Below are 13302 nucleotides of genomic sequence, written 5' to 3' on the forward strand. Positions count from 1 at the left end.
GACAAGGAAGCGCGAGTCAGGGGCGGGGCTTCGGCATGGTCACCCGGGTTACCAGGAGGCGGAGCCGCCGAGGTGGCTGTGGCCCGGATGTCCGGGCGCTGCGGCTGGATCCGCTGATCCTGGATCTTCTCCAGGGGAACTTAAGAACGGCCAATGGGTGAGTGGTCACCGGGGTCCAGGGAACTGTTTGTCTTAGTCCCTTTTTCTTCTCTCTGCTGCTGGCTCTGGGCTCGGCCCGGCAGGCCGCTTCTAAATAGAGGCTCATCCCCGCCCCTTCCTCCCACCCATCTTCTGGCCAGGCCTCCTCCAGACTCTTCCCAGGATCTGGATAGTTTTGGATCCTGACAAGCTGCAGAGGGGAGGCCAGCTACGTGCTGGGAGTAAGGCCAAGCCTTTGTTGTTTTGTTCGAAATGTCACTCTGTCTCTTTGTTTCAGTACCTTTGTTTATTTAACATTCATGAGGATTGACTTCACATTTTTGAGTGCAGAAATACAGTAAGGGAAGCAGAAGCTAATTGCCGCATAACTATTGTCTCCTGCTTCGGCATCTAACATAGTTGATAGGACCGTTCATAAGGAGGCAAGATGGTTGCAAAAAAAGCCAAAATTTTAGGCCTAGTTTACTAAAGGAAATGAAAGAGTAAAGTGAAGGGACACTGGGAGTCAGGGTTTTGTTTGGTTGATGATAAACTATTGCTTTCAGTTTATCATACTGGTTTTCAGGCCTTGGGTTTTAAGAAACTTCACCTTATTTACGTTCAGATATATTTATTAAGCATCTAATAGGTGCAAAGCCCTTACAGAAAAAGCTTCCAGTTCTTTAACTTATACCTTCTCAAAAAATTCGAGCAATTCATTCCATCTATTAGTTTAGAACATCGTGATTACAGTTGGTTTAAAACTAAGTGCCAAGTAAGGTAAAGAAGCCCCTGGGTTTATTAAAAATTCAGAAATTTAATGAAAGCGAACATATTAAATGAAGCATTTTAGTCAGTGCTATTTCTGTTTTTTCTCAGCAGCACAAGGAGAAAGAAATCAAAAGTCTACTCGAATTTGAAAGGAGAAAGGGCATTGTGGACCAGGCAGTCTCTAGATTGTTAATTCATGAAGAATTTGGGAAATGATCGTTCAAGAATAATCATAAAATATATAATTCTTAAATTAATTCATATTTGACCACAGTTCTTTTGGATTTATTCCACACTAGGCTGTAGATTTCTTGAGAGCAAGGACTCTGTAATGTTCCTCTGTGGCTCTTTAGTGGTCCCTAACTAGTGGAATCTGACACTTTAATGCATGTTTACTGAATAAATGAATCAGTGAATGAAGGGTAACATGTCACTGATGAAAAAAATCCTCCAATAACTTCTACCTGTTGATGATATCAAAGACAATCTGTAGGCCCTGAATTTTTCTTGTAAAGAAGAGCTGCTTTTTGTTTTCTTTGAGGCTTAAGATCAAGGTAGTTGATTCTAAGGCAGTGGTTTCCAAATGTTGGTCATTGTGGCCCACTGATACAGCTTTGATGAAATTTTCACCTGTCCTTGACAAAAATGACAGAAGTTAGGACAATGTAATAAGCTTTTTATAAAGGTGAATTTATTTACTTAAAAGTTTTCCCTTTATTCTGAAATTATGTCCTTTCTGCCCTCCTGATGTTATATAATGAAAGGTGATAACAGATTGTACCTATGTGTGTGTCACATAATGTCCTGACTGAGCAAAATGAAAAGTAGTGATTCTCTACAAATTCTCTTATTAAAATTAACAATGGAACTTCAGAGGTCTAGACCATCTAATAAAGGGAAGTGGCTGGAGCCATCGGAGTCATGCCAGATTAGGCTTTGAGTTCTGGGGATAGACCCCGCTCTGCTGGTTGAGAACCTTAATCATAAGGAACAGTATGAACAACGAGGTTCCAGTGTAACTTTCTGCAGTGTCACAGTGTAAAAGGAGAAATTTAATTTTTAAAATAAATGCTTTAAGACTTGTCATTATAATACATACCATCTTTTACTTGAAACTGTGTTTCAAATATTCAACTATTATTGCATAATTTTTTTAAATCACAAAAGATGTTACTGTACTGGCATTTGTTTTTAAAAAGCTGTCGATATTCAACCAGCATGCCTTGGACTTTACTGTGGGAAGACCCTACTATTTAAAAATGGCTCAACTGAAATATATGGAGAATGTGGGGTAAGTCTTAATGTTGTGTATTATTTCATTTGTAAATCTTTTGGCTTTTGAAGTATTTTCACATGTAGAATATCTTTTTTCTCCATTCTGGTCATTAAAGGAATATGGAAGCATTAATAAAATCTTTGTTGTCATATTGATTGTCTATAATCTTGACAGTCACAAATAGCAATTTTTTAAACATTTTATAATTTTATAGTAACTTCTAATTATTTTTTATTAATGATGTAGTACAGTGACTTGGACTTAACATCATAAATGTAGAACACTTTGCAATTATTTTTACATGATATTAATAAGTTTTTTGTTTAATGTTACTGTTTCAGTAAATTAGTAAAAGAAATCCTTTAAGAGCATTTTACGGATATAGGCAAAAACAATGTATTTTGTTTTTTTATTTCTAAAAGACACACATGTAAACATATTTAAACTCAAATGGGATATCTTATAGAATGATTTTTTGAGGGGAAGGTGTTAATATTCTAAAATAATATCTGTACATAAAATATTGTTTTTACATATTGTAGGTGTGCCCAAGAGGGCAGAGAACAAATGCACAGAAGTATTGTCAGCCTTGCACAGAGTCTCCAGAACTTTATGATTGGCTCTATCTTGGATTTATGGCTATGCTTCCTCTTGTTTTACATTGGTTCTTCATTGAGTGGTACTCAGGGAAAAAGAGGTTAGCACTTTCTATGAATGTATCTGGATGGAATGATATTGGAATAATTATCATTTACAAGACCTTATCAAGTAATTATACTTCTGTTATTTTAAAAATGGTACACCTGTTTTTGCTTTATATTCTGATTACTTTTGACTGTGGCAAGAAAATTTAATGATAGGGCATGCCTCAGTAATTAGTAAAGGAAGTATACTATATCTGTTTGATCTTGAAAGAATGTATTTTTAAATTTTATCAATTATAATCTTTATTGGTTTTCTACAAAGAATTGCTTATGATTACAAACTATTGTTCTAGAGCAAATATATTGTAATTTAATACTACTAATCTCTTATAATGTTAAAATGATATAGCTGCAACCTAATTATGAAAACTTATACTAACACATTACATCAACAAACATTTATTCAGCACTGTGTTTTATGTTTAGAAGATCAGGAGAGGAAATACAAAAATAACTGACATGGTTTAGAGCTATAATCTTGTAGAGAAGACAAATATATATACAACTAATTGTAATATAAATCAGTCTTAAAAATGTATAAACAAAGTGTATAAAAAAGATTATAAATAAAATGCTCTGGAATCACAAAGAATGGAAGAGATAAATTATGCCTGGTGGAATCTGAAAAACTTCAAAAAAAAAGAACATTTTAGGCAGAGGAAACAGCATAAACAATGGCATGGAGGCATGAAATGTGTAATCTGTTGTGGGAAGAAGGGAAGTTTGGGTGGTCAGAATGGGGACTGCATATGAAAAGAAGGTGTTAAAAAGGAGAGTGGAAAAGGTAGATTGAGGCCAGAATGTTAATGTTCTTGATGAGGATGTGAACTTTATTCTACTGGGAATGAAGACCCACTTTCTACCCTAGTACATTTCAACCCTACTGGCTTTCCATTCCTCTAATTTCTCAGCATCTTACCCGCTTTAGGTCCTTTCCACACTGTTTTCTCTGCCTGAAATATTCTCTTCTTTCTCTGTGACTTTTTACCTAGTTGCCTTTTTTCCCTTCAGATAGCAGTTTAAATTATACCTACTCATATAGGCTTTCCCTGGCCCAATCTAAAGTAGATATGTCCCCCTTATTTTTCTTTCTTAATAGCACTCTTCATTTTGTTGTTTTCGTTTTATATTTAGCACTCGACACAATTTATAGTTAGTTATGTTTGTTTCCTCATTTAACGTTCGGCCCATTCCTGACTGTAAGTTCCAGGCAGGCAGTGGCCATTTCTGTTATTCTCCATGGAATCTCCCAAGACCAGCACAGCAGCTGGCAAGTGAAAGATGCTCACTCGGCTACTATTTGCCAAGTGAATGATTTATTGGTGAAGGTTTGGGTTTAGAGAAGTTGCATCATTGGATGTTATATTTTCCGAAGATAACTCCTGTAGAGGGTAGATTAGAGGTGAGACATCCTAGAAGGCTGTTGTCCAAGAAACAGTGATGGCCAGACTCCAGTACTGGGAATGGAAGTGAAAAAAACTAATTAGATGGAAATAGAATAAGCACTTTTCTAGATCCTACTTCATAAATCCACGGTGATTATTTATGTTGGGAAAGCATTCATTGTTTCTCAGAATATATAAATAGATTTTTTTAAAAGCAGGTCTCATCTTTTTAATTTCTGTTATAGAATGATGAGAGATGGGGGCGAGAAAGATGTGATACTAAAGCTAAATAGAATAAATGCTCAGTTAATTGTTGAAACCTCTCAGCTCAAAGAAAAAAGATGGGATAAGAGGTACCTCACCAAATGCATCAGAACTAACACATCAGGTATGTTTTGAGGGAGAACCTTGGAGGAGAGGTTAGAGCTTTGGTTTGAGGGCAGAGCAGTGATCAGTGCTTAAGCAAGAAAGGAGGCGGGTTTTAAAAGGAGTTCGCATAACTATGCTTTGCCTAGGAAATTGGTAGCAAGGAACACAGGGACCAGCCCTTGCATTTTCCTGAGATGCTGCACTTAAATCAAGGAAGCAGAGGCCTAGCTGTCTGAGGCTATAGCAATGTTTCTCAACCTTTTTTTCACTGTCACCTCCTTAAGGAACCTTTATAGATAACTTTTCCCCCTAATTCCACCTACCGCCTTTAAATTTTAATATCACAGATGCCTAAATTACTTTAATAAGTTTTGGTAGCAGTTTGACAAGATACTGTAGATAAATGTGGATCTAATTTCTGCTCTTCTACGCATTTAGATACTATTGGCACAGCATTATCTGGGATGTATATCCCTTTTTTGTAAACAAGGTTAAACTCTTCTTAAGTTGTTTTCATATAGGTTTGTTTTTTCTTACCTGTTTAGATTTTTATTTTCAGGATTTACCAGTTAAAATTTTTTTTTAGAATCATATCTTAAATCATATCCAGATTTTATTAAAGCCATTCAGCACTAAAATTTTTTTGGTAATTGTGCTTCTTTTGTATTACTAGTTCCAGTGCACTTTTCCAACACATCACTGCATTATTTGAATGCAGTATGGCAGCTATCATCACCTTACTTGTGAGTGATCCAGTTGGTGTTCTTTATATCCGTTCATGTCGAGTATTGATGCTTTCTGATTGGTACACAATGCTTTACAACCCAAGTCCAGACTATGTTACCACAGTGCACTGTACTCACGAAGCTGTCTACCCACTGTAAGTATTTAGACTTGAGATCATTTTTTCAAAAATGATAATTATGGATTTCACTTATTTCAACATATCAAGCATTGTAAAATGGCTTCTAGGTACTGGGGAAGATATATAGAAATGATTTTCTTAAGAGATACATAGCCTGATAGGAGAAAATAGAAATACATCTTGGTATAATAAAAGTGAAAGTATTTTTGTGTTGGTGTTTAGAAAGTGTGTATAAACACATAAAATAAGCCATATATGTTTCTTAAGAAAGGAGTTATAAGAAAAACCTTTTTGATATGCAGCAGAGAAGCAATATCTGACATACAGAAAAGAGTATGGGCTTTGGAGCTAAAGACCAGCTTGAGTTTGAATCCCAGGTCTGCCAGTTGTTGTGTTAACGTGAACATATTCAGAGCCTCTTATAACTCAGTTTTCCCATGATAAAATGGGAATGATGATCCTTTATAAGATGATTGTGAGGATTAAATAAATGTGCACATATCAAGTACAGTGCAATGCCTTATATATAGGAAACACCTAATAGTAGCTGGAATTATTCAAGTGCTTGAGTAATGTTCTCTTTCTTTTTTCCCCCAAATGTTTGTAATTTCCATCAGAATGTTTGTTTTACAAATATCAAATTCATAAGGTTCTGTGTAATATTATCCCAGACTACTTCATTTTTAGTTTCTGTTAATTGTTGGTGTTCATTTGATGGGTTTTTCTTGGTAAAGGTTTAATAGAAGAGTCTGATATTTATGTTCTCATAGTTAATAGCAAGTTTTCATTATATAATATGCCAATGAAATCATCCTTTTTAAGCAAGTTCTTAATAGCACTAAGCATTAAAAATACACATGCACATATGTTAAAAAGGTAATTTTCAAAAAATAAGACCCAGATATAAAGGTATGAAAATCTTTTACATCTTCCTACCTTTAAGGCCTACAAATTATTTATTCCATGTATAGATATTATTTTCTCTGTATCTCAATGTATATAAGATTAACATTTATGTGTAAAAGACTGATAAAGTTTTTTTTATTTCATAGAATTATACCCTCAGCCTCAATTAATGAAATAATGGCTGTATAATATTCCAGCTTGAATGTACTGTAAAATTTAACCAGTTTTCTGTTGCTGAATATTTATTTTCTTGCTGAGTTTTATTATGTGATCCAATAAAAACCTTGTTCATAAAGTTTTTTGTGTATCCCCGATTATCTCCCTTTGATAAAATTCTGCAAGTAAAATTGCTGGATCAAAGGATATAACCATTTTTAGGATTTTGGATCTACATTTCCAAACTGCCTCCTGGAGAGGAACCAACGTGCCCTTTCCAGCGGTGTACGAGTCTTTTTGGCCAACCTTCCACCAATATGAATATTCAATGGGTAGACTTAATATACTTTTTAAAACTCTTATAGGATCTTTAATTTAAATTAACAATCAATGATAAAATATTTTAAAACATATTTCTGCTAATACAATTATTTTATTTTATAGGTACACCATTGTATTTATCTATTACGCGTTCTGCTTGGTATTAATGATGCTGTTCCGGCCACTCCTGGTAAAGAAGATTGCCTGTGGGCTGGGGAAGTCCGATCGATTTAAAAGTATTTATGCTGCACTTTACTTCTTCCCAATTTTAACTGTGCTTCAGGCAGTTGGCGGAGGCCTTTTATGTAAGTTTGATGAGTACATTTATTATCATATGTGATAAACAGTATTTTCTCTGAGTATAATTTTGGAGCTTTTTTAAAAAATAGTTTTTTTTAATCCTTGAAAATAATCCATAGTATATATTTTTGCTAAAACATATAATAAGCCTTATAAAAAAATCAGGGTTTCTTGGAGTGGATTAGAAAGTCTCAAGAAATTAGTGGCACTAATCAAAACTGATTTATATTTAGAGAATACTTTGTATTTGAAGCTTATGACCTAAATAAGAAGATTTTAAAACCCTGTATAAATTAAAAAACAAAAATCTGGTTTTTGCATATAAAATATGGAGGTTACTCTTGATAATGAATACTATTTACCATTAAGTTAAGTCCTAGATTTCTAGTTCCTTTATGAAAACCTTTTAGATACAGTAAGTTGGAATTAGGCCTTTATAGATAATTCAGTTTCTGGCCTCTGCATCCTGAAACATTTGAAATTGTTCCAAATGGATTTCACTGCAATGTAGAATGATTAGTGGTTTCATAACCTGAATTGAATTGTTTTAAAAGAATTGTATGAAAAATAATTCAAGATTTTTTTTCTCAAATTGTCCGTTTTAGCGTGCTATCAGTTTAAGAGAAAGGTGGTATTTTGTAAGAAAAATAATTTGCTTAAAGTATTATTACTATCCTGTATTTGGAGTACAGTAGTGTCCCCCCTTCTCCACAGTGTCACTTTCTGTGGTTTCAGTTACCTGAGGTCAACCGCAGTCCGAAAATATGAAACAGTTCATACAATTTAAATTGAGTGCTGTTCTGAGTACTGTGATGAGATCTCATGCCACCCTGCTCCATCCTTCCCAGGACGTGAATCATCCCCTTGTCTAGCGTACCCACACTGTTACTGTATATGCTGCCCTCCTGTTAGTCACTTAGCTCAATTAGCAGATCAACTGTTGGCAATATCGCAGTGCTTGTGTTTACGTAACCCATATTTCACTTTGATAATGGCCCCAAAGCTATTCACATAACTTTCATTGCAGTATATTGTTGTAATTGTTTTATTTTAATTAGTTATTGTTGTTAATCTCTTACTTTTCCTAATTTATAAATTAAACTTTATCATAGGTGTGTAGATAAAGGGAAAAAAAAAACCAATGTATATTGAGTTTGGTACTATCCACAGTTTTAGGCATCCACTGTGAGTCTTAGAATGTATCCCATGTGAATAAGGGGAGACTGCTGTAGAAATTTATAGAATTTTAGACATTAAAAGCACTGAATGATCTATTTATCCTTTGAGGTTTATTGATGTATAAACTTTTCTAAAGAATAATTTAAGCTGAATTACTCTTACAGCCTTTCCCAACTGAGGTTCAACATAACGCAGAAAATTATTCGAGTAATTATTTTCTAATTTCTTCCAAATTTGGTACATAACTAGTATCATTCTAGATGCATAGGAGAGAAGTTAATTCTTTACATTCAATGGATGCCTTAAGGCAGGGCTCTTCAGAGCTGGAACAAAGATAGTTTTACATTTTTAAATAGTTGGGGGGAACAAAAGAAGAGTAATATTTCTTGACATGTAAAAATTACATGAAATTCAGATTTTATTGTTTATAAAGTTTTATTGGAACACGGCCATGCCCATTTATTTATGTATTGTCTGGCTGCCTTGCTCCCACAACTGTGGAGTTGGGTGATTGGGACAGAGACTGTATGGCCTGCAAAGCCAAGATTATTTACTCTCCGGCCTTTTACATAAAAAGCTTGCCGACCCCTGCGTTTAGAGCATTAGGGCTTGATTCTCTCACAGGACTGGTGGAGAATGTTTTTGACCTTGGGGAAAGTTATATTGTTTGATTCTTTTTGATGGTTCATTCAGAAAATGTATTTAATTTTTAACATTATACCAATGTTTGTTTTTCAGATTATGCCTTCCCATACATTATATTAGTATTATCTTTGGTTACTCTGGCTGTGTACATGTCAGCTTCTGAAATAGAGGTAGGAAATCTTTTTTTCTTTTGTTAAAAATTTTTTTTTATAGATTTGACAATTGACTAGGAAAATAGTTCATATGATACGACATTGTACAGCTGATCATTTTAGTAATCCTTGGCTAATTGATGTCACTCAACATTTGGTTATGTTTATAAAAGATTGTGTACTGGACCTTATTTGCTTGCAAAATTAGTGAAGTACTCAGGCTTAACTGTCTAGCATGTTGTAGAAAAAAATTATTTCCCATAATTTACCCACATAGAAAATATTGAATTATTGAAAGGTTGAAACAACACTTTTGAGGGAAGCAAAAAAATGGGTTATCATATATAGAACTAATGTTACACTTTATTTTACAATGGCAACACTGTCATCAATAATTACATCTTACATTCCAGACCCTTCTATATTTTGTCCCCAGTTTTATTTTCTTGCTTATGGATGTTTATTTTTGCCCTCTAATATCTTTAATATTTTGATGATTTGGAAATAACATTACTAGTAACATTAGTTCTGATACTGTTTGTTTTGAGATATCTATTGTGTTCCTCTATTTATTTATTTTTCAATTACAGTTGACAATATTTTATATTAGTTTTAGGTATACCGTATAGTGGTTAGACATTTATATAATTTATGAAGTTATCCCCCCAATAGGTCTAGTACCCACCTGGCACCATACATAGTTATTACAATATTATTGACTATATTCCCTATGCTGTTCTTTACGTCCTGTGTCTATTTCATAACTGCTGATTTGTACTTCTTAATCCCTTCCTGTTTTTCACCCAACCTTCAAACCCCTTCCCATATGGCAACCACCAGTTCATTCTCTGTATCTATGAGTCTGTTTCTGTTTTGTTTGTTTGTTTATGTCGTTTTTGAGCTTCCACATATAAGCGAAATCATATGGTATTTTTAGTATTTCAGTGGAAGGCCACTGTTAGAAAGATCTCTTTATTTTGAGGCTAACCTCTAAGGAATAAAAGTGCCTTAGTACTCTTCCATCCTATACTTGCTAATCTAGTGCCTATGCACTGTCTTCAACTGCCCACTACAGTCAATGTACTTTCTCATGATTCTTAACATAAATAAAGCTCAACCCAGAGAAAGTAAGTTAACTATTTTGGAGTGCTGGAGTGTTTGCTATTGGTACTCTATTTTTCTATTACATTAGTGAAAGAGTGAGAGGGAATGACTTTTAGGTAGAATAGTAGAGGAACTAGACAATATTTTTTGGTGATTATTCAGATGTTTTCATTTGTGTACTATCCCCATTCTCCTTTGTAATCTTTAATCAACACTGTAGTATGTTTAATTAAAGAAGATAAGCAGATTAGTTTGGGCATGTTTATCAACCCTAGGTAAAGATTTGAGGGGGAAAATGATTCGACCCTCGAATAAAATGAAGATTTTGAATTTTTATTACCCATAACTACTATAGATAGTAGTTACGTTAGATTGAAACTTGTTTCTCTGCCCTTGGGAATCTCTCCTATATAAACTGTTTATGAAATAGGGACCCGAATCAGGAACAGACAGTCTAGCTTTAGGTGAGTTGATGAGCCATTTAGTAAGAGAAAACTGGTAACCTATTGCAAATTACATTTTAGTGTGTTTATTAGCACATTCAGATATTTTATAATAATTTGGTCCTTGTAATTTCTGTATAATTGTAAAGCTGTATTAAAATAAAGATTAAAAAGAAATCAGAGTAGTCACATATTATTTCTGCTCATTTCTAATTATCCAGGCAGCAGACTCCAGGAATGCTAGAGGTTAAAGAATTTGGGTGTATATACTTCCTGTTTCTCACCTATAGACTCAGTTGCAGTGATCAGGGCAAAAACGTGGAGTTTCCCTCCTAGTCATATCTTTCAGAAGAAACTGTAGTGTTTCCAGGCTCGGATGGTGGTGTAAACTAATTTAGAGACATGGGCTCCTGACCTGGTGCTGCCTCTGAGTGCTTGTATGATGTGATGGTAGGAAGCCTCAGTTTCCTCATTTGTAAATGTAGTGGCTAGAGTGGGTGATGCCTTAGGTCCCTTTTAGCTCAAACATTCCACGATTCTGACAGTATGATTTTATATGAAAACAAATAACACATTTTAAATAAAATGTAATAAACTATCTAGCTGATTCAGCCAGATAATCTGTTTTTCTCTTCTCTCTTTTATAAAATTATGTAGAATTGCTATGATCTCCTGGTCAGGAAGAAAAGACTCATTGTCCTCTTCAGCCACTGGTTACTTCATGCGTATGGAATAATCTCCATTTCCAGAGTGGATAAACTAGAGCAAGATTTACCCCTCTTGGCTTTGGTACCCACACCAGCCCTTTTTTATTTGTTCACTGCGAAATTTACTGAACCTTCACGGATACTCTCAGAAGGAGCCAATGGACACTAAAATGCCACACACACAAAAAAAAAACCAAAAACCAAAAAACAAAAACCTAAACCTAAGAAGTATTCCTTTTTTTTTTTTGAAGAATTCTTAATAAAAAAGTAAAGAAATAAAAAATAGTTTTAGTACTTTTCTGTCACACATGGAAATAACATTGTCAATATATGTTAATGTTTTTGTTGACTTCGTTTTTGTTTTTTGACCTAAGAGACTTGATGATTAGACTTGGAAAAGACAAAACACTATAATACTCTGTTGCATAGTATAATACACTATACACTTAGAGCACACTATTATATGACACTATTCGGTCTATTAGGAAGCACTTGCCTCTTGCAACAGTTTAGTTATTCTTTAGAGCAAAATCATCTTTCTGTGTACTTAGCAATGTGTTGTTTTACTTTTTGTTAAAATCTTTAACAAGTATAATCTGAAATCCTTGGCATTGGTACAGTTATGCATGCCTGTTATTTTTCAATTTGTTTTTCAAGTCAAATGAATTACTTACGGGGGTCTTTTAGCAAACATGGAAATAAAGTATGTTGTTTTTTGTTATCTATTTATTTTCACCAATACAGTATTTTAATCTATTACAAAAATAGAGCATAATTTATATAACAGATTTTCTCTTTACAGGTAGTTTGGTTTACGATATCTTCAGATTATTCCTGTAAAGAAAAACAATAGTTAAAAGCTTAACTTCAAAAAGTCTCAAATGTTCTGACATTTGTATTTTGCCATACTAGTTGTGGAAATTCAAAATAGTAAATAGTAAGATTAGTGTCTTTTTCTCAAATGAATAAATGCATGTACTCACATGTTCCCTTTCTCTTACATCTCATTCTTTAAGGATAGATACACACGCCACATTTTTTTGATTCTGGGACACATTTTTTTTCACATTCTGACATCTGAATTAGGCTGCATCTTATTATTGATGGCTTCTTAGATTTAACAAAATACAAATATACACAGCATATAAACAGTTTTCCTGTGGTTGGTGGTTGTTAAGTGTTGCTGCTTGTCAATTTTTATTCTCTGAAGACATCAAGAGACTTATGGTTGCAACCATGGAAGCAAAATAAGACTTTTAGCACTTAACCTGATAATCTGACCATGTTTATCCATTTATGTTGTTTAGAATTGCTTCTGCTATTGGTGGGGGTTGTGTGAGTTTATTAAATCTCAAACTTTAAGACTTCATTGACAGTTGCAAATTATGAAAGTGTACTCACTTTTTCTGTAGTTTTGTTTATGCCTTTTGAATTCACAGCAGTTGTATCCTTGAAGTTATTTTGTTGTTAGTTTTTCTTTGTTACTGTACTTTTTATAGTACCTCCAACCACTGGGAAATGGGCTTTTTTGATACGTTTATGTTTGTTCATTTCTGTAGGAATAAAAATAAAATGTAAAAGTTGTATATGTATTTCACACAGCTTTGAATGGTTATTAGTGTCTATTAAAGTTCTAAGTTGTCAAAGAATCCTCAGCTGGAAAGAGAAGTCTAGGGGGCCATGTAACCGATTACCAGGACTTTTCTTGTCCCACTATATTTAGAGCCATTTTAACAGTTATCTTCTCCTCTGATGTCCTATTTTAGCAGAAAAATGTTAATGCAAAAGAAGAAATCGTACAAATAATTATGATTACAAGTCCTTAAATGCAAAGAATTTCAAGAATACTTAATACATATCTGCATTTTTTGCTTTCTTAAG

At 33.9% G+C, this 13302-nt stretch overlaps 1 protein-coding gene across 3 annotated transcripts; it reads left to right on the plus strand.

The window, feature by feature from the left end:
• Window positions 1-22: 22 nt before the first annotated feature.
• JKAMP (JNK1/MAPK8 associated membrane protein) lies at window positions 23-13020 on the plus strand. 3 transcript variants are annotated; one of them, XM_039864138.1, is made up of 7 exons: window positions 23-157; window positions 2127-2200; window positions 2728-2882; window positions 5317-5523; window positions 7015-7196; window positions 9109-9185; window positions 11372-13020. In XM_039864138.1, exons 1-7 carry the CDS (start codon window positions 154-156, stop codon window positions 11588-11590), a joined length of 918 nt encoding a protein of 305 aa, XP_039720072.1. In that variant the 5' UTR covers window positions 23-153; the 3' UTR covers window positions 11591-13020. The 3 variants fall into 3 exon arrangements, with proteins under 3 accessions (XP_039720072.1, XP_039720064.1, XP_039720082.1); XM_039864130.1 differs by having other exon boundaries at window positions 24-157; window positions 2109-2200; XM_039864148.1 differs by lacking the exon at window positions 2728-2882 and having other exon boundaries at window positions 81-157; window positions 2077-2200.
• The last annotated feature ends 282 nt before the right edge of the window (window positions 13021-13302 follow it).

The sequence above is a fragment of the Pteropus medius genome, unplaced genomic scaffold (assembly GCF_902729225.1).
Source record: "Pteropus medius unplaced genomic scaffold, Ma_sr-lr_union100, whole genome shotgun sequence".
NCBI classification, from domain to species: Eukaryota; Metazoa; Chordata; class Mammalia; order Chiroptera; family Pteropodidae; genus Pteropus; species Pteropus medius.